At 41.5% G+C, this 26,514-nt stretch overlaps 2 protein-coding genes across 2 annotated transcripts in view; one reads left to right on the top strand and one right to left on the bottom strand.

Annotated features, from left to right (window-relative positions):
• ECT2 (epithelial cell transforming 2) overlaps positions 1-23,456 on the bottom strand; it is a 50,932-nt gene extending 27,476 nt beyond the window's left edge. The window contains 15 exon segments of the mRNA XM_033150665.1: positions 6,517-6,636; positions 7,804-7,940; positions 9,190-9,412; positions 10,704-10,766; positions 10,918-11,033; positions 12,201-12,331; positions 12,481-12,554; positions 14,028-14,135; positions 15,460-15,549; positions 16,234-16,416; positions 16,826-16,893; positions 16,896-16,917; positions 17,103-17,185; positions 18,988-19,141; positions 23,332-23,456. Coding sequence (XP_033006556.1) covers positions 6,517-6,636; positions 7,804-7,940; positions 9,190-9,412; positions 10,704-10,766; positions 10,918-11,033; positions 12,201-12,331; positions 12,481-12,554; positions 14,028-14,135; positions 15,460-15,549; positions 16,234-16,416; positions 16,826-16,893; positions 16,896-16,917; positions 17,103-17,185; positions 18,988-19,114 — 1,545 coding nt within the window. The 5' untranslated portion in view covers positions 19,115-19,141; positions 23,332-23,456.
• Positions 23,457-25,020: 1,564 nt separating this feature from the next.
• Positions 25,021-25,405, top strand: LOC117046346 (histidine triad nucleotide-binding protein 1-like). Its single transcript, XM_033148143.1, is given in 2 exon segments — positions 25,021-25,061; positions 25,063-25,405. Coding segments are annotated over 2 exon segments (384 nt in total).
• Positions 25,406-26,514: the final 1,109 nt, after the last annotated feature.

Genomic DNA, 26,514 nt, shown 5'->3' with positions numbered 1-26,514 from the left:
TTCGGAGGATCAAAGCAGCGATCCCGCCTGACTCGAGCACCCGGCACTTCCAACATAGAAACTTCCAAAGAAACTCTGTAAGTAAAAGTTTTGGACTGTTTGACAAGTTTGGAGAACACTGCTTGCAGAGGAAATTTTAAAAGGAAGCCTGTTCCCTTTGAACTGTTTGCGCGAGCTTGGTAGCGCTAAAAGATCAAAGCCGCGACTAACGGGAAAAGTTTTGCGAACTCTGCCAAACTTTTAAAAGTGGATTAAAAGTTGTTTTAAGGATGTTTAGAGACTTTAAAACAGTAGATATGGCAAAAGAAGACACCGCTCGCCCTCTGGACTAGGATTCCGGGTCGGTAGCGGGCTGCAATATATTGTTGCCATTTTTTCTTTGTTACTGTTTCAGTGACCAGTGGAGACATTTTGATTTCTTTGTAGCCAGATACAAGTAACTTTATGGACTTGGTGGTAACACTGCAAGTGAGAAACAGCTACTGACTCGGGCTATTTAAAACAAGCTCTTCTTGGCTTTAAGGAAAGTTACAACTTTGGAAAATTTGAACTCTTTGCCTAAAAGTTGGATTTTTTGGACTGGTGTGGGCTCCTGGCTCAGCAGACTCTTTGTCTCAGAAGGAAGCTGCTGGCCACCTGGTTTACTTTTGGGACTGTTGGTCTTCTGCTGTGAATGTCTGAGATAGTTACTATAGCAACTGGAGTGACCTTGAGATTACAATTGCAGAGCCCACAAGAAATGCAAGACAGCACTAGATCTAAAACAAGCAGCTCTACACAAAGGAAAAGCTCTGTTTCCCTAACTTTACAGGAACAAATGGAGAAACTGGTTGCCAGTGTGGCAGAAATAGCAGCAGGACTAATAGTGTGACTGAAGGGTTGAAGCAGACGCAAGAATCGGTGAATACAATTGGTGCATCAGTGAATACAACAGTTAATTCTGCAATAGAAAAACTCCAAGTAGATATAAAAGCTGATATTAAAAACTCCACCAGATTTTGGAGAAATCAATTGGCCAAATTGAGGAAAATGTAAGGAGGAACAGAGAAGAAATTAATAAAATTGGGCAGGAGGTGACAACTTTGAAAAAAGATTCTGAGGAAATTAAAGTGGTCAGAGAAAAAATAAAAAAGGTGGAGGAGAAACTGGACAATTTAGATTTGGAGCAGATAGAGCAAATTGGAACAAGACAAAAAACTGTAGAAGACTCTCTTTTCTTCAACTCCACCAGAGAGAGGGAAACATTCGTCTAAGGGGTCTTCCAGAATTGGAAGGGGAAGACCTAAAAGCCTTATTGTGGAGCAATTCTCAACATACTGGGAGTTAGAAGAGGTAAACGTCTCAGCACGCATAGTGAAGGCCTTCAGATTTGGACCTAGAGGTTCCAGAGGAAAGAAAAGCACTAAAACAGTCAGTGACTGTTTGATTGTGCTACACGATAGACACGACAGAGACTACTTTCTGGACTTACATTACAGAAACAACTGGTGGTATAGCAGAATAAAGTAATTTTTTATAAGGACATCCCCAAATTTTTCCTGGACAAAAAGCTCCTTATAACGACTTGGTTACTGAGCTAAGAAGAAGAAAGATCTCCTTCAGTTGGGAATTCCCAGAAGGCCTTGCATTCACGTTTGAAGGAAAAAAGATAAGAATAAAGTCCTTGGCGGAAAAGCAAAAGTTTTTGGACAAACATCTGGAACAATTCAAAGATACCCCACTTGATCCAGCACAGCTCTACAAGTTTCCAGGAGTACTTCCACCACCGCCGGGATTACCAGGGCCAAGTCAGAAGGATCCAGAGGAAGGCAAAAAAGGAGAGGCAACTGGAGGAGAAGAATAAATAAAGGAAAATGGCGCTCAAGTTAATGACTTGGAATGTTCGGGGATTGAATCAGAGACCAAAGAGACGCAGAGTGTTTTACAGCATAGAAAAGAAGAATTTGGATATAATATGTTTACAGGAGACCCACATAGTCCGACGTCATAAAAGACTATTACAGAACAAAAAACTAGGCCAAGAGTTTATATCATCGGATAAGGTCAAGAAGAGAGGAGTAGTGATATATGCAAAGGAGAAATATAGCCCAAGACAGCTATTAAAGATGAAGAAGGGAGATACATCGCAATTGAAATTAACGTACAAGGCGAAAAAATTTTGATTCTGGGACTTTATGCACCAAATGATGGAAAGTCGATTTTTTACAAAAAAATACATGACTTGCTGTTGGACTATTTGGACTATAAGGTAGTTTGCCTTGGAGACTTTAATGGTGCAGTTTCCACATTAATGGATAGATCTCAAAGAACAAAACTAACGAATGATGGGAAACTCCCAAAGACATTTTTTGAAATGGTGGATAATTTGAATTTGGTGGACTCTTGGAGACTAAAAAACCCCACAGAAACAGAGGCAACTTATTTCAGCGAACCCCAGCAGTCATGGTCGAGGATAGACTACATCTGGATCTCGAATGAATTGGCTCCAAAAATACAAAAGGCAGAAATTGGTCCCAAAACGCTTTCAGACCACAACCCGGTACAGCTAAATTTAAAAATGATTTCCAAGGATTCTTTTAGATGGAGAATGGATGACGCTTTGATGAGAGACACCAAGCTAGTAGAAAGAGCGATGAAAAAGATGAAAGAATATTTTCAAATTAATTGGAGTTCCGAAGTGGAGAAAAGGATTGCCTGGGATGCAAGTAAAGCGGTAATGAGAGGATTCCTCATAAGTGAAAAAGCAAAAAAGAAAACAACAAAATGCAGAAATGGAGAGATTGTTGAAATCAATCAAAGAAAAGGAAAAAGTTAAGAGGACACCCCAGATGTGTCAAAATTCAAAAAGAAATCAAATACTTGCAATCCCAATATGTGAATATAATGAACCAGGATATCGAATGGAAAGTGAAAATGATGAAACAAAGAACATTCGAATCGGCTAATAAATGTGGAAAACTACTAGCTTGGCAATTAAAGAAAAGACAAAAGGCAAATGTCATCAGCAATTTGGTAGTAACGGAAAAAAATGTGGAGAAACCGGAGGAAATCAGATGGTGTTTTCAGAGATTCTACAAGCAACTGTACAAGGAGGAGAAGATAGACGAAGCAGAGATAGACCGATTTCTGGAAAAGAATGGATTGCAAAAAGTCCCAGAGGAAAAATTAATAACCCTCAACCACCCAATATCGACACAAGAGATAGAAGATGCAATAAACAACATGCAATTGGGGAAGGCCCCAGGACCGGATGGATTAACAGCAAAATACTACAAGACATTGAAAGATTGGCTATCGCAGCCGTTAAGAGAAATTTGCAACAAAATACTAGAAGGAGATAGGGCACCAGAGACGTGGAAAGAAGCCTTTATCACACTGATTCCAAAACCAGATACAGATAAGACTCTAATGAAAAATTATCGTCCAATATCCCTTTTGAATGTGGATTACAAAATTTTTGCAAATGTTTTGGCTACAAGGTTGAAAAGAGTGTTGAAAGATTATATACATAGAGATCAAGCAGGTTTCTTACCAGGAAGGCAAATAAGTAACAACACGAGAATTATTGTGGATATTCTAGAAAAACTGGAGAGAGACATAAACACAGATGCGGCACTATTGTTTGTTGATGCAGAGAAAGCATTTGATAAAGTATCTTGGATATTTATGAAAAAGAATTTAGAAAAGATGGGAGTTGGAGAAAAATTTTTAAATGGCATTAAGGCCATCTATACAGAACAAAGAGCAAAAGTAATAGTAAACAGTGTGATATCGGAGGAGATTGAAATTGAGAAAGGAACAAGACAAGGGTGCCCTATCTCCCCTTTACTTTTTATTACGGTCCTGGAAGTCCTCCTAAATATGATACGAAAAGATAACAGACAAAAGGAATTAGAGTGGGAGAGAAAGAATATAAATTACGCGCCTTCGCAGACGATTTGATGTTATCCCTGCAGGAACCGGAAAGCAGTGTCCCCAGAGCCTTGGAATTAATTGAACAATTTGGACTTGTAGCTGGCTTCAAATTAAATAAACAGAAAACCAAAGTTTTAGGTAAAAATTTGAGTGCAGAACAGATTCAAAGAATACAAGAAGGCACTGGCCTCAATTTTGTTAAAACTGTAAAATATCTAGGTATCAATCTCACAACCAAGAATTTGAACCTGTACAAGGACAATTACGAAAAACTGTGGATGGAGATAAAGAGATATGGAAATATGGACAAGACTAAAACTGTCGTTAATGGGAAGAATAGCAGTGGTTAAAATGAATGTCCTACCAAGGATGCTGTTTTTATTCCAAGCCATACCAATTTTGGATAAACTGGATTGCTTTAAGAAATGGCAAAAGGACCTATCGAAGTTTATATGGCAGGGCAAAAAGCCTAGAATTAAGTTTAAGATTCTAACAGACTCTAAAGAGAGAGGAGGCTTTGCTCTGCCGGATTTAAGACTTTATTTCGAAGCAGCGGCCTTTTGCTGGTTAAAGGACTGGTTTAAATTAGAGAATGTTGATGTGTTGGACTTGGAAGGACACGACAATATGTTCGGTTGGCATGCATACCTTTGGTATGACAAGGTTAAAATCCACAGAACTTTTAAGACTCATATAGTTAGAAAATCCTTGTATCAGGTCTGGACTAGATATAAAGACCTTTTGGAGAGAAAGACTCCTAGATGGATTTCTCCAGTGGAGGCCAAGGCCTATAAGAGACCGAACATGTCTGCAAGTTGGCTAAGATATGGACATATTGCAGCAGGAAGGGGACTCATTTAAGTTAAAAAGCTATGACCAAGTGAAAAGTCAGGTCCCCGATTGGCTGCAATATCACCAGGTGTATGAAACATTTAAAATGGACAAAAAAGTTGGTTTCAAGTAGAAAAATCAAAACTGGAAACAGAACTGATAGAATCGAACTTTAAGAACCTTTCCAAAATGTATAATCTTTTGCTAGAGTGGCATACGAAAGATGAACTGGTTAAATCGTCAATGATAGATTGGGCGAAAGATGTAGGACATATATGATGATGACTGGGAGAGATTGTGGCAGAAAGGTATCAAATTTACTGCTTGTCATAGTTTAAGAGAAAACATAATGAAAATGGTTTATAGATGGTATTTGACACCAGTTAAGATAGCTAAGATACCAAAATGTCAGATGTATGTTGGAAATGTAAACATGCGAAAGGTACCTTTTTTCATATGTGGTGGTTGTGCCCAGCGGTAAATGCTTTCTGGGATAAGATTTATAACGAGCTTAAGAAGGTAATGAAAGTTACCTTTTGTAAGAAACCAGAGGCATTTCTTCTGAGCATAACCAATGAAGAGATACCCAGTCAGGATAGAGTGTTTTTTATGTATGCCACAACAGCAGCTAGAATCTTATTGGCAAGAACATGGAAAGGTGAAGAGATACCAACGGTGGAAGAATGGCAGATGAAGATGATGGAGTATATGGAACTCGCAGAACTGACCGCCAGAATCCGGGACCAGAGGGAGGAGAAGGTGTCACAGGATTGGAAAAAATTTAAAGATTATTAGTTAAATCAGTTAAATTGGATATTTGAGCAGAATTAAATAGAATCGGCTTTAGTAGGCTTAGATAAAACTGTTAAGAGGAAATTTTCTGTGCGAATGATTTATTTGTTAAAAATGTGTTAAGATTTGATGCTAAGATAAATTATAGATTAGGTATTTGATTAAGTAAAGTTAAGCATATTAAAAATTTGGGTATATGTTAATGGAATAAGATATAAAGCTACCTAGAAGATATATGATTTTGAAGACAGTGGAGGGAATGGGGGAAGTCCCCAAATAGAGAAGATAGAAATAAGGAAAGTATGAAGATAAGTGTTAGTTTAAGGTTTGTATAAGTTTCTTTTTCTTTTTATTGTTATTGTTTGATTGTGTTTATGTAGTGTGTTTTTATGGTGTTAATGTTGGTGTTTATGTTATGTTTTTCTTTTGCTTTAATGGAAAATAATAAAAATCTTATAAAAAAAGAAAAGAAAATAATTCGTTCTACGAGTGTCTTCGTAGAGCGAATTTTTCGTCTAGCGAAGCGGCAATGGAGCGCGGAGGTTTTCGCGCCAAAAAAAAAAACCCGTCTTGCGAGGCAGCCCCATTGACATTTTCGTCTTGCGGGGCAGCCTTCCGCTAGCGAATGCCTTTCGTCTAGCGAGTTTTTCGTCTAGCGAGGCATTCGTCTAGCGGGGCACCACTGTATACAAATTTAATTAATGATAACAATAACAATTTGATACCACATTTGGAAGCAAGGGAAAATATAAGCACCCTTATTTTTGGTATTATGCCTGACGTGAGTCAGTTTTAGGGGATCAATTCATGAACTATTGAGCTGAAGAGTGAAGAACAAATGCTAAACTTGCAACTTCAAATTCCATTTTCTGTCCTTAGTTGTTCCAAACGTTTTCCCAGGGCAGCACAAGCAAGTTAAAACTCATGAATAAAGCAACACAGATGAAAGATCTGCATTGTGCAAGTCTTGAAGACAACCTTTATCTTGGTGTGTACGTCAAGGATGTCAGGGATACTGCCAAATATGGTTTTAATCTCCTCTGGTGCAAGGATGGGGCCTCCAAGTTGTCCTTCCTTTTCTAAGGGGACTTGAAAGACCTGGAAAAAATGAAAAAAAGCAAATACATTTAATATCACATTGTCATCTTAACTGGAAGGCTGCACTCAAGGCAGATTCATGCTATTTGCAGTAGATAACAATTTCCCTAAAGCCACCTATTGGCAATTATGTGCTGGGCCAGCTTTACCGTGCCAAGATGCAGCTGCCTAGTGTCACTCCCCTTACAACCCTGCCCTAAACAATAAAAATGAAGGCTTTCCTAGTACCCATATAAATGGATGTTGGTTCAGCTCTTGTCTGCATTACCAACCCACAAGTGACATAGTTACAGCAGTGGTTTTCAAAGGACGTGGCGCACCACAGAGGTGTGACAGGAGAGGACGGCAAGGGGGGCGGTAAGATTCAAGGACAATCAAAGAAACAGTTAAACAATTCAGTATAGTATAGTATTTTTAAAACATTATTATTATTTGCAAAATACGGATCAATATCTTTTTCTAAATGAAAGGAAGCATCAGGACAACCTAGTTGCGATCCAGAAATGGTGTTCAAACAGAGTGCTGGAGAAGACGCATTTATAATTATATTTTGGAAATGATTCGTGTTGTAATGCAGCTGCATTGTTTCACTTTCTGGATTTCCAGTAACTACATCAGCGCGAACATATCTTCTTGGCAGGCCATGTTCAGGCACAGACCTGTCACTCTTCAGCCCCTTCTCACAATGGCGCTCCAATAAAAACAGCTGCTGACTAGGCATGGTTGTCAGGTTAGTCTTTAACATACAGCAGATGGATGGGCCCAGTAAGCGGCCTAGGAGCACCTGCTGCTGAAGCACTGGTGAAGATGAGCAAGCATGAAACCAGTCCTCTGGATGGGAGAACTGAAGGATCCCCATGTAAAAAAAAAAGCCTATGTAAACCTCAGTCATGTGTGCATGGTAGACAAGTGCCAGGAAGCACAGGCCAGCCATAGCTTCCTGGTGCATGACTGCCTCCACATCACATCTTTTGCACACACAACTCTCCTTATCTGGCATGAGACACACACAGCATACAGACAACACAGCTGCCGTGTAAGGTGCCCATCAGCCCTCAGAGGGCAGTTACTGCAAAGAGGCCCCTTATAATGGATCTTTTTGGAAAGTGAGGTGCTATTGATTTGTAGCAAGTTTTCATCAGCTACAGGGGGGACCTATCGACTTGCCTGGATTATGGTTGTCAGGATATCAACATAGTTGCTCTCCGTCTGATAGAGCTCCTTCACAACCTGCCATCTCGCAGACTGCTTTGGCAGAAAAGGAGTAGAGTTTTTGGACGGCTTTGCACATGATTTTGGAGTTTCTGTAAAGGATGGAGACACAAGACATAAAATGATTTATTTGGGTGTTTATTGGGGGGGGTGTTGTTTGTGTTTACAAGCAGGGAAACTACCATGGATTCTTAACAGGTGATCTATTTAAGACGACTGTTTCCATTAGACGTGTTAATCCATTTTAAATATGAAGAGTTAAGTGCTCTTCCAACTTTTTAAACTTGTGCCACCATGCAAGGTGAAGTTCTATCTACCACTTTCTCTCTGTGCTACTATTATAAATAGCCAATGCCCATCATTTTAGCAATATTAGGGAATATCCCCCCAAAATTGTGTATTGTATTGTAGAAAATTGCCAAGGATTTCAGGTGCAGAACTTATCAGGAATCTGAACGGCACCTAGCTTACTTCTTATGACCACTTAAGCAGCGCAAGCGAAACCAGCATCTGAATTAGATTCAGAGGTTGGTTCAAGTCTTCCTATCCAACTATTATTGTCATTAACCGGTGTTCCATCATAAAAACTACACTCATCTTTATGGTCTTGTTCCTTGCTGCTTCTCTCACAACTCACTTTCTGCACTTCAACACTGAAGTTGGCAGTTGAAGCAAACTTATTTACATCAGTAAGATGTCTCCACCTCTACTCTTGCTGGGACAAACTTGGTTCACCTTGGAAGTCAGATGCCACAAACGGATCCAATCTGTATTTTGAAATCACCTTTAGTACACGACTCATGCCCCAAATTAAGTTCTGCATTACCTAAATTGCCATTGCGATCTAAAAAATTTAAGGAAATTTGCTCATCATCACCTTGCGATGTTCTCGGTACATCTCTAACTGGATGATGTTCGCATAAGACAACATCTTTCAAAATTGGAATGGAACGGAGGCTTACAGAAGTTTCCTTGCTTTCGAATGGGAAAATAATGAATTTCTGAAGATTCATTTGAGGTGCTTCATTAACTAGGCTTTCAGGTGGCTTACTGCTAGCTGCCTTGATGGTTTGTTGCAGATTTTCTAAGGAGTTTATGCAACACTTATGAGCAACGTTATCCAGAGGAATACATCTGGAAAGCCTGCACGATTTCCTCCTCATCCGACTAAGTCTATAGAAATGAGAGTTGCCCTTCTGTCTACCAATATCCACGTTCCTCAATTCTATCCTGCTCCCTGTATAGTATTGAGAAGGGAAAAATCGGTTACTCGTGTCAGTATTCAGAAACGTTTTATTTTTGCCACAACTATTAAGTGACACAGAGCTGGTTTTGCTTTACCTCCATTAGTTATGCCCGATTCAGGAGTATTGGAAATATCAAGTAAGGATCCCATCGATAGGGAATGCTCAGCTGATGGCCGCTTCCGAGGTGGGAAGGGAGACATGTCTGCCTCTCTGGTCAGCTGAGCAAGGGTCTCTCTTAAGCGTCGTTTCTTCCGGTTGCTATTTGGAGTATTCAGTGAAAGTTGTGAGACAGACGTTTTCAGTTCAGGACTGTCTAACTGCAATGAAATATAAACATTCAGATAGGTAACTGTACTCCTGCTCTACAGCTTAGAACCACAGGAAGCTGTAAAATCCTGTCACTGGAATGAATTATTGGTTTCACTGTAAAGCTTACTATAGCCCTTCAGGAAGGCCTTGAAGACCCAATTATTTTCACTAGCTGATTCTTTAGTAATTATCTTCTGTTGTTATTATTGAGTTCCTTTGAGGCGATGGTCTTTCTTGTGGGGGGAAAAGTGTTTTTATTTTTGGGCTGGATGCTCATCTACTACTCAAAGTTTCATAGGCAGTTTTGTATTCTATTCTATTTTGTTGTTAGAAATTGCATTTCAGTCTCTTATTGGTCTAGATCACATGACATATTAAACCATTGTTTAATATGAGTGCTCACTAGAAGGACAGATCCTGAAGCTGAGGCTCCAGTACTTTGGCCACCTCATGAGAAGAGAAGACTCCCTGGAAAAGACCCTGATGTTGGGGAAGATGGAGGGCACAAGGAGAAGGGGACGACAGAGGATGAGATGGTTGGACAGTGTTCTCGAAGCTACTAACATGAGTTTGGCCAAACTGCGAGAGGCAGTGAAGGATAGGCGTGCCTGGCGTGCTCTGGTCCATGGGGTCACGAAGAGTCGGACACGACTGAACGACTGAACAACAACAACAACAACATGGTTTAATGGGAACAAATAGCATGGTGGTGCACACTGCTCAAAAGTTCCTGCACTGCTGCTCCCAGAAACTAAACAACCCAGAATCTGGCTCATCACGCTATCAAAACCTGTGCTTATAGTTTGTTTCCCTCCAAACAAACCATGAGTAGTAGCTAAGCTTTGTTCTTGGTTTACCTCTCATGGTTTGCTTAGGGGAAGGAAGCCACAAGCTCTGGTTCAGATGACATGACAAGCATAACTCTGCCTTGTTTAGTCTCTGGCACAGCACCAGGGGAGGAGGACTGCCACAAGAGCTTCTGAGCTGCGATCTGCTGATTCTTCACGTTAAACCATTGTTTGTATTAAACTATGGTTTGAGTCAACAAGTGAACCGGGCCACTGCGTAAGCTGCCCTGATTGAGTTTTACTCATAAAAGTGGCCATAAGTGTTTTACATAAATACAGAAACAAAAAATGCTTTGACACAGTTAATGGAACTGAAGTGTTTAAAAATCATCCCAAAATTCCTCTTATATTTCATTAATAAGCCAATACCAAGAACTGCCCAGTTTAAAGATCCCATTCTGGTTCTATAAATTGCCTTCAATATTCTAGATTTCCTTCTGTAGCAGCTCACCTTTTCAAAAAGGTACATGGATTCTCCAGCTTTGGCATCCATCTGAATGCTTCCCCAAAACCACTAGAGGGAGAAAAAACATTTTCTGTGATTTGCTCAAGCATATACAACAATCCATCATTGCCAACGTTAAAACAGCTACTGAAAAGCAAAAGCCATGGGGTTTAGGCTTAGGATGCATTTTAAGAATCCAGGATTTTCTATTAAAACTGACCTCCTGCTTTACAACGTAGAGGTTCTGTGATGGCTCGAATGGAAGGTCTTTTACTGTATTTTCTTCAACTATGAGATGAGTACACCTTTCGTCACCAACAGGCAGGTGTTGTCCACCTGAAGACAAAAGAGGGTTGGCAAGATTAATCTGTTCCTTCCTAAATTCTACACTTAATTTTCATTCCAAAACACTACAGTAACACCATGGGGAGGAGGGGGCGGAGATCTTATTTCCCAGTGAAAAATGTGCAGAGTTATTCTCAAAGTATTATGTAAGGCGGGGGAGAGGAGACTTCCTCTGTCCCTCAATGTAATCTGTCAGGGGACAGAACCAAACCTAGCTGGGGCACATCTCTTTTTGCCACTCGTCTTCAACCTTTTCCCCTCCCTGCCACACACATGAAATTAGGAAGAAGGCCACAGGTCCCCAAACCCTTATTTATTCAGAATAAGAGTTTAGAAAGGAAGATATAGGGGGAAACTGAGGCTCAATGGCAAGCAGATGCAGATTTTAGAGAATGGAGGGAACAGGGAAGAGCATCTCTAGTTGGTGCTACATACTGGCTAAGAGGATAACCTAAATGTCCTACTTGAAATCTCACAACTATGAACTCACACATGGAACTTGCTTATTTCTTGTGTCTGTACTTTGGGAATAATACTGGCCTTTTTGAAGGTTAGCGTAAGGGATATGAAGATATGGAGTGCTCCAAGAACTGTAGAACACCTACGAACAACGCTAACCATACTTAGAATAACATATTTAAAGGAGAGAACACTGATTTCTTTCACACAGCTTCATTTTTATTATGCATGATGCAAAGCTGGCTCCCCACATTTTTACGTTCAGGAAGCTGTATATGAATTAAAGAAAAAGCACAAATCTGTACAAATGCAATTTGAGATGCAGCTTAAGCATTTGACATGTCTTCTGTAACGAATTCTCAGCATTTAGACTTGCTTTAGATGGCGACGTCAACCTCTTTTAAGTGCAAATCAGTAGAAAAGCATGATTCCATAGATAGGTATAATAGAGGGGTATACAGTTCATTAAACAAGTCATCAACTGCTGTAATACATTTACAAATATGAACACTAACACGTTCTCGGTAAAACAGAGCATCAAAATCTGTAGTATCAGCAATATAATAACATGCTGGCTATTTATTATATGTGCCCTGCCCAAGTATCTTTTTACAGTGATAGTGTTTTTGTCTGGGAACGAGGAGTTTAAAGGATTTATGTACATAGACCCTTTTACTGCAATAGCTTTTTCACATTTACCTTGCATTTCTGTCATTTCTTCCATGTTCTTCTTTTCCTCGTCAGAGAATCCAAGAAAACTTAACATGCAGTCCTGAAATGGGGGGACTTTAAATTCTTTCCTGAATTCCTCAGCAGCAGCACAGAAGTCACTAAGGAGGATGGGGGGGAATGGGATGAGAGATTAAAATCTTGTTGCACCCTGTTTCCCTATACAGAAAATGGTTTCTGCTCACTGTCCTGCACGCAAGTACAAATACCAATGCTACACATGGTGCCACTTTGGAGAATGTATACATACATGTCATTCCTTTGCTCCCAGGCCTTATAAATCCACTCTGCTTTCATGATGGGTGTGCCGAGACTCACAGCTGCCTGCAAATCAACAGAGAAAGAAGCAACAGGTACTGTTCCTATGCAGACCGAAAAAGAGAATGCCCTTGCAAAAGTTTACTTAGTAAAGATCATAGTATTTTACAAAACACAAAAATCTATGCTTGATAAACAGAATTAACATTTGTGGGCTTTTTTAATTAAAAAATCTGTACTTTTAACACTGGATGTTAGTGGAAATGTAGGAAGCTCACAAAATTGAATCCATGAACCCCTATTGAAACACAAAGTTCAAAGAACAAAGCAGGTGAAATCTGGCCTTTGGAGTCAAACATTCTAATAGTGAAACATGCAAAATCAACACCAAAACATGGTTTGGCAATACTCGGCTTGCACATTCCTTCCTCCCACCTTTCTTTTGCATGAAGGCATTAGAAATTCCTGACTACACACAGACTTCATGACCAGAGGGGGGTCAGATTCTGCTCCCATGTAATATAAAAGCTTTATTTAATGGCAAGCCAATATGCTTTAATTACGTAAGTTGATTGGTATACATGTCCTTCAGGAAATATTAAACAATTGAATCGCTTCCTTGATTCAAATAACAGGGGAATGAAAGCTTCCTTATAATGAGTCAGATCATTGGTCCATCTAGCTCAGTATTGTCTACACTGATTGGCATAGTCTCCCCAGGATTCTGGATTGGGTACATTTCCAGTCCCACCTGGAGATGCCAGGGATTGAACCTGGGACATTCTTCATGCAAAGCAGATACTCTACCACTGAGCTACAGTCCTTCTGCAGGAGGGGGAAGCCAATGTAAATGAGATTTTCAATCAATGATTTATGTCTATCCACCCCAACATTTTGGAAGTGAGCCATATTATCCAGACCTCAATAAATCCATCATATATGAATATGGACAATTCATTATTTTACTAGGCCATAAATGGAGCATCAACTGTATTTAAAATGATTTAGATAAAATGGATGTTTGCTCATGGAAGACAGCTAAAGTATACTTCGCTGCATTCCTCTGGGAAACGTAGACACAAGTGGGATTTCATTTTAATCTGGCCGGATGCAACAAAACCAGAACAAAACTGCTGTCCAGTTATTAAACATCTCCTGCCACTGGGTCATAAGGTAGCTCCATAAGAACTACTGCATTCTTAGACCTCCAGCTGCAGCACCAGGTTGCAAGTATAGGCTTTGTGACAGAATACTTATCTACATGAACTGTATCTTCAACTGCTTTGGAGTTGACATTTAAATGAAAAGTTATGCAACTCCAAATGCTCCTGCCACTCTAATACACTTCCAAGACATCCTTCAAAATATTGAAATGCCTCTTAAAATAAACACACAATCAAAAACTTTAAATGTAAAATCCATTTACTCCTGCCCACAGCTTAATGCACATACTTATTATCCCTTTGCATCATATGCCATGTATATGCAAAAAACATATTCTGCACCCAAACTCTGAACTAGAAAGGGAAATGAACATACTCTGAATTTGTCTCCTTGCGTAGAATTAGCCACCAAATGTGTAACTTTTGAACTGAAATCCCGTCGAATAATCCCTCCCATATGATGAGCCAAAGTCACCAGCTTCACCTATGAACAAAATTGGGCTCCAGTTAGTTTTCTATTTATTTTTAAACAAAATTGCTATTAGACCAAGGTTTGCATTTCAATGTACGAAGCAACAGTACTTCCAGCCATTCTCCTTTCGGTTTACGTTGCAACATTTGGGCTGTAAAATGGTTACTTCTCTCTTTAAAGGCATTCCTGCACAGGAGGGTCAAGGTTTGCTCAGGGATGCTTTGCACAGGAGTCAAAAATTCATCCTATGAACCTGCCAATTAAGGGGAAGCAGAAGCAGATGTCTACTCTACTTCCAACTGGCTACAATGTTGTGAGGGTAACTGAAAAAACTGTATACGAGTTGGAACGGTCTGAAGCTAGTTACTCACCCCACAAATGCCATACTACTCTACCACATGGAAAGAATAGGTTAAAATCCAAAACTTTAAAGGAATGTTTAGTGAATAAGGAATAAGGAAGGAATAATTTTATTGGCCAAGTACCAATCATACTTGGAATTTTGCTTCAACTACATTGAAGGCACCCATAGGCAGAAAGAGAAGGTAACCAGTGTGGTGTAGTGGTTAAGAGCGGTAGACTCATAATCTGGGAACTGGGTTCGTGTCTCCGCTCCTCCACATGCGGCTGCTGGGTGACCTTGGGCTAGTCACACTTCTTTGAAGTCTCTCAGCCCCACTCACCTCACAGAGTGTTTGTTGTGGGGGAGGAAGGGAAAGGAGAATGTTAGCCGCTTTGAGACACCTTCAGATAGTGATAAAGCGGGATATCAAATCCAAACTCTTCTACTTGCTGAATGCTGTGAGTTAACTCCACTAATCAGCACTCACAGTATTACCCCACAAACATTTGGTACTTTTAACCAACTTGTGTCTCATATTTGTATTCCTGTCTTCCATAGGAGGACCCCATATGGTGGTGTATATGACATTATGGCCATTCTGTTTATTTCAATTATTTATATACAAAAATTTCCAAGCAGTGCATAAAAATCACAGAAAGCACATAACAAATAAAAATCTGCAGATAAAACAGAAAATGCCCTTAAAATGCCTGCAGCAATAGATACACATCAAGTCACCATCCCACAGCTGAATATCACTCAGTGCTGTGCGGAGGTTTGAATCCAGATGTCCCCATTCATGTCCATCACACTATTCCCTTTGTGACTTAAAAAAAAAATTCTTCGCACATTGCAAGTGGTGCTGCTACAGCAGTCAGTACCAAGCTCCGCGGATCTCCAAGTACTTGTTCTCCACTCAATATTGCAACCTGTTCAACTATTATTCAATGTAGGTGAACTATTCTAAGGGGCATTGAAAAAAGACAGTCTTACCAATTCTTCTTTCTTTCTGAATCCTGTGAAGCATAACACAAGATTCAGCATGCTGGCACAGTACAATGGGCGGCATGAGAATGGCAGAGGCTGAAATAAAAGTAAACTGGTTAGTTGTCACAGAAGATTCCCCAAGACAATTAAGTAAGCTTGTGTGAAAATCATGCACTTGAAGGATAAACCGCCACCCATTCAGGGAACTAGGGGCCTGGTTTAATCATACCTACAGCTCTTTAGAAGTCACTTCCTGGTTATTTATCCTGTACTGCTTTGCTTAACATCTAAATGAAGAAGCCACATTTACAAGACAAAGGACACTGAAGCTAAAGATCCCTAGGGAGAGGAGATATTAGTGTGGAAGTACAGCAATGTACTAAAGACCATAGACCCTGATCTGAACCTTCTGTTTTAACATGCTTTGTTTAGTGTACATTTTCATTGTGGATGTATATTTTATTCTGCCCTAATAAACCTGCTAGCCTTTACAGTACCAAAGACTCTATTTTTATTCAAGTATTAGATGCACAACAGAAGTGTGCTTCATTCAAATGTTGCACTGCAGATATCAAAGAGCCACGTTGTAAGGTGGAAAAATGAGTGGAAACGGATCTGCCAAAGAATTCAACATGTATCTCAAAGGACAAGTGAATAAAATACATTTTTACAGGTCCCAGTTTCAGGGTTACAGGGGAAGTCACGATTTATCCAAATATATGCATGTCTAAAACAGAAGCTAGCCCCCATTTCAAGATCTCTTACAATGTATATTCTTACCTCGCCTTTTCTGGCACAGTGCAGTACTATTGGGGGCCCAAGGACTCTGCAGTCAGCTTTGTGCAAATCGTTGAAAATGGGATCTTGAAAGTCTGCTATCACAAAAATGGTCTCAAATTCTGGCGAATCGGAATTCTTATATTCCTCCACTGAATCTGTCTTTATGTAGGGCACTTTAATTTCCTTCAATTGTTTACAAAAAATCAAGTATTATTTACAATAGCAAAGGATTATTTCAATAAAATAGCAGGATTATTTCAATAAAAAGTTGCCCAAAGGCTTGCTCAACAAAAACATGACTCCTTTTTTGCAGATAGAAGCAAAGTTTTCATAGTTAAATCAAATTTGAGTTCTAATTCATGAGCATGAGATGCATCATCTTAACGATCACAGGTACATCATTTCAGAACCAATACCAACACCCTAAAGTGTCAAAGCTTCAATTCAGCTAGCTCCATTGTGCACCATTCACTACTATTGTGCTTTTATATTATCCATATACCAAGTGATGAGATTCTTGATTTTGCCCACTTCTGTCCCAGTAGTGCAAAAGACTGCATGCAGACACGTACACGCAATTGCCCCAACATACCATATTGATAATACTTTTAATAAGTTTTTCTTCCGATTTACCAGAACTAGCTTCCTTTATCTTTATAACGGAACTTCCATTATCTTAATAGTCTGCAGAAGAGGAGAACTTCAGTATGAGAACCAAATAATCCAAAGCCTCAGCTACAAGTTTTCATTAACATGAGGGATTGCATACCATTTTGGGATCATGGGCATTTAGAATTTTGAGAGCACCAGAAATTTTCAAGGGCACAATTTCAGTCAGGGCACCATGTTGGGGACCTAATAAATCTTACCTCCAAAGCTTTCAGAAGTTCTTCACATTTTGCAGCTTCTTGAGGTAGGACCACCCTAGTTTCAATCTGCGGCATTTCTTCTTTTGGGAGAGGAGAAAAAAGAATGAACAGTATCTAAACAAATGACTGCAGAATTAAAGCAATCTGTCTTCTCTCTCAACAAGGGAGGAAGTAGAAGGAGCTTATATTCCCAATAACATCCTTTTACATGTAATTCACCTACACAGTGACAACCATTTAGCAGAGGTTCAGTTTCTGGCCCCCTGGGGTGCCTTGAATGATGCTGTGGACAACACTGGCCTCTGTCCTTCTTTCCTTTCCTCCCTTCCTCTGATGCCCTCTCACATCTCTGCCTCCCAAAGGCTTGCACAGCTGTTTGTTGCAGCAGCTCTAGCTACAAGCTCCCCAAGTGAATGGTGGCTCTGGGGCTGGCCAGGGGATCCTGGTTGCCAGGAGCTGAGGCAGCCTTGGAGTAAGCAAGCAAGTAGGCAAGGGAGCCCAACCAGCCCTTGCTGTTGGGACAGACAGACAAGTGGGAGGCCGGGCAGGCAGGCAGGCAGGCCTTTCTTGTGCTGGCTGTGTGCAAGGCCTCCCTGGGAGCTGAGTGCCCAGAGCCGAAGGGGAGCCTTTCCGCCATGCAGGCGTGGCAGTGCCCGCTGCTGTCTCCCAAGGTAAGTTGCTGACCTCACGTTCACCTTTGGCCAGTCTCTGTTGGGCCACTATGGCAGACTGAGTCTCCTAGTGTCACTTTCTGAAAACAGCCCTGTAGAATTGCCATATTTCCTACAGCTAACTCGCTTAGTCGATCCGCCAATATGGTCAATGGTACTGAGTGATGCTGAGAGATCAAAGAGAAGCAACAGGATCACATTTCCTCTATCCCTGTCCTGATAAAGGTCATTGGTCAGGGTAACCAAGCTGGCTCATTTCTGAAGCTAAGCCTGAATCTTGGTTGGGAATGGATCCAGATAATACAGTAGGGCAGTGTGAGGAGGCACTTCTCTTTGGGGCAGGGGGGCAGATCAGAGACAAGGGGCGGCAGCAGTGGCTGCCCAGGTGACTCCCAAGGAGAAGGGAGAATGCCGAGGGAACACTCCACAAGAGGGGGTGTTTGAAAAAGGGTGAGAGGCTGCCAGCTCGGAAGGCATGGGTGACATAACTGAGCTCCTGAGCCCCACAGGGGTGCTGCAGAAAGAATGTAACGGATGGACTCAAGAAGGCTGAAAACCTCTGGTCTAGAGTGCAGCCAACCACAAGTCTGGGCTCAGGTTTAATGCTAAGCTAAACCGTTGCTTAGTGCCGGGTAGTGCAGCAGAACGAACATTTGTTCGTTCACGCCAAACCACTGTTTGGTTTAGCATTATGTGCAAAATGAGCCTTTAGAGATTATGGAACATCTTGCTATCCAATAAAAAAATCCCACAAGCTTATTCATTATATGCCATCAGACAACAAGAGAAAATTTTGTAGGTTTGTGCACTTTTCAATAATATTCACAATTTAGATCTGTGGTCTTGATATTTACCTATTATAAAGTTGCTATTGCTGCTGCTGTCTGTGTTCTACTTGCTTTTATTATTTTAATGAAGTGGACAGTTGCCTTGGGGTTCCATTGTGAAGCCAAAGGCAAAACAGAAATACTTTAATTAGTAAATAAAAACAAAATAATAAGCCTACCGGAAAGAGCCTGCATTGTGCTTTGTGCTTTAGCTAAGTATGACATAAATATTGCTATAAAAGCACACATTTGAATGGTCCCATCTGGAAAAAAAAAACTAGAGGAATACAAAGAGAAGTATAACTAGATTCATAGCTAGATTGCAAGAGTTTCTACAGCAAGTGACTTTATCCACATTCTGAAATAAGAACCATTCACTCCATACCTCACCATCTGAAGCTGATCCTCTGAATAGGTTCTCCTTTGAAGACTCTGTAATTTTGGAGTCAAGAATGGAAGAATCTGCCAAGAGACTCCTCCCTGTATCAGACATGAGTGTACTGTTGTCAGCCATGGTCAAAAGGGTTTTTCACTTCTACGGCTGCAAGGGAATCACCCAGTAAGTTATTATTTTTTAAGGAAACACAGTTTAGGAAACTATTAGCAATCTATGTAAGGTTCCTAACGGTACTCCAAAAGCAACTCTGCAATTTTAATACTCGTACCAGAGCTTGTACCTACACTGTCAAAGCCTCAATTTCCTCTTGCATTTACCAATTCCTCCTCCTCCTGCTGCTGCTTCCTATTCTGCAGTGTCTAAACACTACAGGGGAAATGAGGTTTTCTGGGTGAAGATACCTGGGCTATAAAATCATACTTGAAGATGTTTATGCAAAACATATTTTTCTATAACTATATGCGCTGTCCAAATGTTGCAAAATCTGCTGGAGCCAAATAGCAACATTCTCAACATGATATTTGTTTATAGTATTCATTCATGCTCATGTAATTCTGGTGTCCGTGACTCTCTAGTACAGTGGTACCTCGGTTTAAGAACAGTCCTGTTTACGAACAATTCGGGTTTAAACTCCACAAAACCTGAAGTAGTGTCCTGGTTTGTAAACTTACTTTGGTCTAAGAACGGAATCCAAACAGTGGAAGGGAACCAGCGGCAGGCGGCCTCATTAGGGAAAGCAGGCCTCGGTTTTAAGAATGGGTTTCGGTTTAAGAACGGACTTCTGGAACAGGTTAAGTTCATAAACCGAGGCACCACTGTAGAGAGAAGCATGCTTTGACAGATACGTGTAAGACTTTTGTGCCATGCCATGCTATGTAAAATGCTCATGCGAGTGTTACAAGTTCCAGAGCAATTCCTGGCACATCAGCAGGGAAGCTGACAGGATAAGGAGATACAGGAGCCAAGGAGAAGTAGTAAAGCATTGGAATACTGACATCACAAAGACAGTGGGACTCAGTGCTGCTGAAAGGATTTGCAGAATCCAGATCATATGTAAGCAAATGAGTCGGGCTTTTGATCTCCACAGGGTATAGAAGAACTAACACTACATCCCTGGGAAGTAGACAGGGTGAAAGGATAGCCATATTTACATACATCCCTTATTGCCACACCTGATTATTAAAAACAAGCAAGCAGATGCCGATATGAGAACTTAAGTAAAAGAACTAAAAAAATCTGAGGAATAGTAAGCCTCTCATTTTCTCTAAACCAGAGGTCCCCAAATTAAGGCCCAGGGGCCGGATGCGGCCCAACTCTAAATGCAGCCCGCGGACGATCTGGGAATCAGCGTGTTTTTACATAAGTAGAATGTGTCCTTTTATTTAAAATGTATCTCTGGGTTATTTGTGGGGCATAGGAATTCATTCATTTCCCCCCCCCAAAAAAAATAGTCCAGCGCCCCACAAGGTCTGAGGGACAGTGGACCAGCCCCCTGCTGAAAAGTTTGCTGACCCCTGCTCTAAACAGTCAAGTCTCAGGGTGGAGGCCTGTATTTCAAGCTTGTACCAAGTGTAAAGAAGTTATGCTTCATTACGTAAGATCTGACCTTTGATTTTGTATGGTGAAGCCCAGACAACTGAAAGTCTGTCTTGTATGCCTTCCTCCCTTTTAGTAACTGCAGAACAACTGCTAAAATATCTCTCCCCATTACTCTACATAAACTTCAAGGTGTTGCAACTACAGCTTCCCCTGCAGCCACTCCATCAATGCTCATAGCCCTCTTTCTGATTTCTAAGCTTTGCTTAACTTTCACCTTTCATAAACCACCTTTTATTATGCAACTGTACGCAACTTCACAGCTATTATGGGGTAGGGCTGGAATGGGTTTTTTAAAGAACACTGTCGTAAGAGAGTTAATAACAAAACACACAGGGACACACAGCTAAGGCAAAATGAGCAGATGAGATAAACTATACTCTGCGATAGTAGTGTGACGACATGCTGGATCTTTATCTGAACCAGCAAGGCACTTTGAATTTGAACAAGAAGAATGCATACTGAAAACAGCTTATAACAGATTAGAATATTAGATAGGCTTCTAGTGTTCAGAACATTTAACACCTCAATAGAATACTGGGAGAGGGGGGAATCGACTATGCAAGACAAGTTAAGACCCCCAAGGTTTACAATTGTCTCTCCATATCCTTTGTTAGCTCCAGAATAATTTCAGCACAGAACAGATGGAATCATCTACACAAAGTACGGTACATGCTGCCCTGCCCAACATGCCTAATTTTAGATGAGTTACAGGTAGGTAGCCATGTTGGTCTGCCATAGTCAAAACAAAATAAAAAAATCCTTAAGAGACCAACTAAGTTTGTTCTTGGTATGAGCTTTCGTGTGCATGCACACTTCTGTTTTAATTTTAGATGAGTGCAAATGCTTTGAGCAGTATTGTGATCTACAGAGTTTTGCTAAACACTGAGTGTTGGGGCAGATAGCCAATCAAAGAGGAACAAGTGCACAACCAGCATGAATTGAAAGGTGTTGCATATGCTTATTTCATTTTAAGATATGAGAACAAGAATAAGACAGCTCTTCAAATTATTAGAAATCAAAAAGAAAACAAGAAGCAAGTTGGCCCAATACATTAGCTGCCCATGAAATTTGGGCTCACATGGTCATTTCCCACAGTTGGGTCAGCGGCCTGCTGCACTTGCAGTGCTGGTACGGGAAGGAATCATGTGAGTTGGACAAGCACATGACTGACGATGGCAAGCATTAGTGTTGCAACATGGAGTCTTAATATGCAATCAATTTTTCCCCAGCAGTTACCAATGACTTATTCACTAGAACAGTGAACTATGGAACAAAGTGAGCCAGTACCCAACCTGAAAGAACAGAGCTTCATGTGGGCAGATGAAAATGCACACAATGCTCCATCTCTGATCACTGATAGTTCAGCTCATAAACCCTGCCCACCACATTCCAAAGTTTCAGGTCCTGCAATAACACATTTTATAGAAGATGAAATCAATAATTTAAGCATGCATCTGAAATAAATCTAATCTGTTGTATCACATACAGACCCATGATTTTCCCACCCCAAATCTGTATTTAAGTATCATTACTTCATCCTTACTCAAAACACATCTATAAATCATGTTTTTATATCTGACCTATTTTGTAACACCTATACACAGAATAAAGCACATGTGTTGACATTAGGTGACAAACATTACTAACAAACTGTAATTGTGGAGCAGAGCAGGACTGCCAGATCTCTAAAGCGAAACTCAAAAGCAAGGTTACATTCAATGTTACAAAGTAGTGATTTAAGGACTACCTCTTATTTTAGAACACCTTGTAAAGAACAAAAGATAATACCTTCTAGATCAGACCAAAGGTATATCTAGTCCAGCATCTTATTTACCAGTAACCAACCAAATCTTTATAATCCAGAAATAGGAACAAGGATAATAAGGAGGAAAGGGTGAGGATAGAGGCAGCAGTAAACAAGTGAAGAGTTTGTGAATGTTTCAGTTCCATGTACGTACTTTGGATTAGCTACAGCACAGTGTTGGACGTAAGGGTAAAACAGAGGCACAGGTGAAATGGCATTTGCGCTGCACCTTACAAAGTGTAGCCTCCGTGAGTTTTACACTACGCTTCCCATCGGCCCCAGTCAACATGGACATTGGTGAGGGATGATGGGAGTTGCTGTCCGCAACATCTAGACAGCACCACATTGGCTAACCCTGCCTTTCTAGGTAGGTGCCGAGATGAAGTTTACAAAACAAGAGGCGCGCACACACACAACTTTCCTATACATATATAAAATAAGCTTCCATTTTGCTTAGACCCCTTATTAGAATACACACACTAAGGCTCATCCATCTTTTTTCGCATTCCCAGAGATTAGGCCCTGAATATAAAAATAAATAAAATGACACCTCTGAGCAAGTACAGAGTGCATTTCTTTCACCCCTGGCCAGTCTCCATATGTCTGGCTTTGGAGTGGCGGGGACAAAGATGGAAAAGAGGGACTTCCAGGTAGACTCCATTTTTGCCTCTTAATTCTTCTGGGGTGTGGGGCGTTACTAAAACCAAGCCCCCTTCGCTGCACCTGCAACTACTACGACCACCGCCGCCACTCGAGGCCTTTCCCCCATTTCTCAGGCAGTTCGCTTCCCCGTCCCTCTCCACCTGCTCCCGTTGCCAAACTCTCCCCTTCACGAGCCACACTCGCCCAACTCCCCCTTCCCAGTCGCCCCCCCCTTCACTAACCCCCGGAGCCCCTGCCTCCTCCACAGCTCCGCCCTCCTCCGCCTCACCCTCCAGGGCGACTCAAGGCCCTCTCTCCGCTTAGAGGGAAGCCGCCATTCCGGGACCGGCCGCGACGCACACACCAATTCAAAAAAGCGAGCGGCCGCTCCCTGCCCGCTTCCCATTGGCTGCCCTGACGCATCGGGGGGCGGGGGGGGCAGATGCTAAGCTCGAGCCCAGGAATGCCGGTTTCTTATTGGCGCGCAGCACCTTCAGGGGCGGGCAGGCGACGTCACCGGGACTCGGCTCCTCACTTTCTGTTTGCCTCTCGCGCTCGTCTCCATGGTTCACCGGCTTGTTTCCGAACGTTGGGTTGGGCGCCGCCCACCTGCAAGGCGGTTTTCTATTGGCCGAGCCGGGTCTCCGTACCCAGTTTACGCCTAGACAACGGGGGGGGGTGAGCACGACTGAGGATTGGCTGATTTGGGGAAGAGTCGTCCCCGCCCCCTCACGCTCGTGCTCACTCTTTCAAACGATTGTTAAATGGGGGGGGCGAGAGCGAAGGGGCCCGGATATTGCCATGTCGCCACTGTTCCCCTAAAAGGTTGCCCTTGCAGAAAACAACAACAACAATAATCTGAAGTGAACGTGTGCACATTTAAAAACAATTCTCCTGACCACGCCTTTTTTCCCTCCCACGTGAGGATTCCTGGGAGTTGTAGTCTTAAGGAGGATAGTGAAAAGCAGGTGCTAATCGATTCTTCCCTTAAAAATCTGATCCCCTCATTTTCCCCCCTCATCCTTTGGAGAAAGGAAAGATCTGTTGCGATGGGGAAAATAGTTCAACTTATAATTATTAATTAATACAGTGATACCCCGGGTTACGTAAGCGATCCGTTCCGGGTCGTGGTACGTAACACGGGCGCGTGTATCACGAACGCACGGGGGGGGAACCCTGGAAGAAGCGCAATTTGAGCACTTCTGTGCATGCGCGAAATGCGCAGAACGCTTCTGTGCTTTTGGGATTGCACACCCTCTGGAAACACTTCTGGGTTGCGGGCGTTTGCAACTCGAACATCCGCAACACGGGGGGGGGGTACATAACCCAGGGTTCCACTGTAGTATATTTATTAATTAATTAATATTTATATAATAGAATTCGTTAAGTCGCTTTAACCTGCCCAGGGTGAGCCAAAGCACTTAACAATAAACCCCACACAGATATAAGCTGTCAAGTTTCAGATTTGAAAATAAGGGATCAGCACCCTCATCAGTCCCGGGGACAGTCTACGGTTCTCAGGGACAGTCCACGCCGTGGTAATCCCCCAGGCTACAAATTAATTTACACCAGGCTACACACCATCATCTTTCCCCACATTCATATGTGGGATTTGACTGGAGTAACACATGACTGGGGAAAAAAGCTTATGCCTGATAGAGACAAAGGTGGGCGATACCCAACTAACATATCAGAAGTGTTGGCCTCCTGAGCTTGTGTGCTAAACTGTGAAGACAACAGCCTACCTCCAGAGCAAAGGAGCTCGCTCAGCTATGCAGCATTGCACCGATACAAATGCCCCTGGTTTCTAAATATCTGTACTGGGCTTCCAGCACCATAACAAGGCAAGGAAACAAGGCAAGGAAGCACCACATTCTGAAATGGCATGAATGGAACAAGGACTCCATAATCCTTCAGATGTGTCATAAAATTATATATTATTATTATGTATACTATGACATGGGCGGGTTGCGGAGCAATGGCCAACAAGATCAGCAAAGCGCAGGTGGCGCAGCCGGGCGGACACCATCTTTGGGAAGATCATCCACAAAGAGATCCCTGCGAAGATCCTCTTCGAGGACAAGAAGTGCCTTGCGCTCCACAACATTTCCCCACAAGCTCCAAACCATTTCCTAGACCTAGCGGTTCCCAAGAAGCCCATTGCTCTGTTATCTCAAGCGCAAGATTCTGATGAAGCTCTTCTTGGACACTTAATTACTGCGGGAAATAAATGTGCAACTGAATTAGGCTTGATGAGGGGATACCGAATGGTGTTGAACGAAAGGCTGGATGGTGGTCAGTCTGTCTACCATGTGCATCTCCATGCCCTCGGTGGCTGTCAGATGAATTGGCCTCCAGGTTAAGAGAGTGGGGAAGAAATAATTTTGCCCCCAAACTATCTCTTGAACACCCTCAACAAATGTTTTCAAAAACCAACTATGATCATTACCTTCAGCCACTTAACCTTTCCTGTGGAGTGCAATAGAAGTTTGTGCAATCATTGTTCAATAAAGTTATAAGCATGTTGACTCATAAAAAGTGCCATCACATACCAGTACATCAAGCACCTCTCTAAACTAAAGTGTCATACCTCACATGATAGGTCTTGCAAAGGATGCCAGGAAGCCTTATCTAAAATTCTAAATCACAATACTCCAAACAGAAACCCATATCCAGAATGGAATGCTTGTGAGAACTAGACCTTACTTCTGAGTACAGTGGTACCTCGGGTTACGGACGCTTCAGGTTACAGACTCCACTAACCCAGAAATAGTACCTCGAGTTAAGAACTTTGCTTCAGGATAAGAAAAGAAATCGTGCGGCGGTAGCAGGAGGCCCCATTAGCTAAAGTGGTACCTCAGGTTAAGAACAGTTTCAGGTTAAGAACGGACCTCCAGACGTTTGCAATGACCTATTAGAAGGAGGTAGGGCACCGGAGACATGGAAGGAGGCCTATATCACACTGATTTTGAAACCAGATTCTGACAAGACTTTGATGAAAAACTACCGTCCGATTTCATTATTGAATGTGGATTATAAAATATTTGCTAATGTTATGGCTATGAGATTAAGAAGAGTGCTGAAGGATTATATTCATAAGGACCAAGCAGGTTTTTTACCAGGAAGACAAAGTAATAACACGAGAATTATTGTGGACATTTTAGAAAAACTGGAAAAAAACATAAATACAGATGCAGCATTAATGTTTATTGATGCAGAAAAAGCCTTTGATAATATATCTTGGACTTTCATGAAGAAAAACTTAGAAAAGATGGCAGTTGGACAACGATTTCTGAATGGCATTGATGCCATTTATACAGAGCAAAAAGCAAAAATTATAATTAATAGTGTGATATCGGAGGAAATTAGAGTTGAGAAAGGAACAAGACAAGGGTGCCCTATCTCCCCTTTGTTGTTTATTACGGTCCTGGAAGTCCTTCTAAATATGATACGAGCAGAGAAACAGATTAAA

The sequence above is a fragment of the Lacerta agilis genome, chromosome 5 (assembly GCF_009819535.1).
Source record: "Lacerta agilis isolate rLacAgi1 chromosome 5, rLacAgi1.pri, whole genome shotgun sequence".
Classification (NCBI taxonomy): domain Eukaryota; kingdom Metazoa; phylum Chordata; class Lepidosauria; order Squamata; family Lacertidae; genus Lacerta; species Lacerta agilis.
This window is presented reverse-complemented; position numbering and strand designations above follow the sequence as displayed.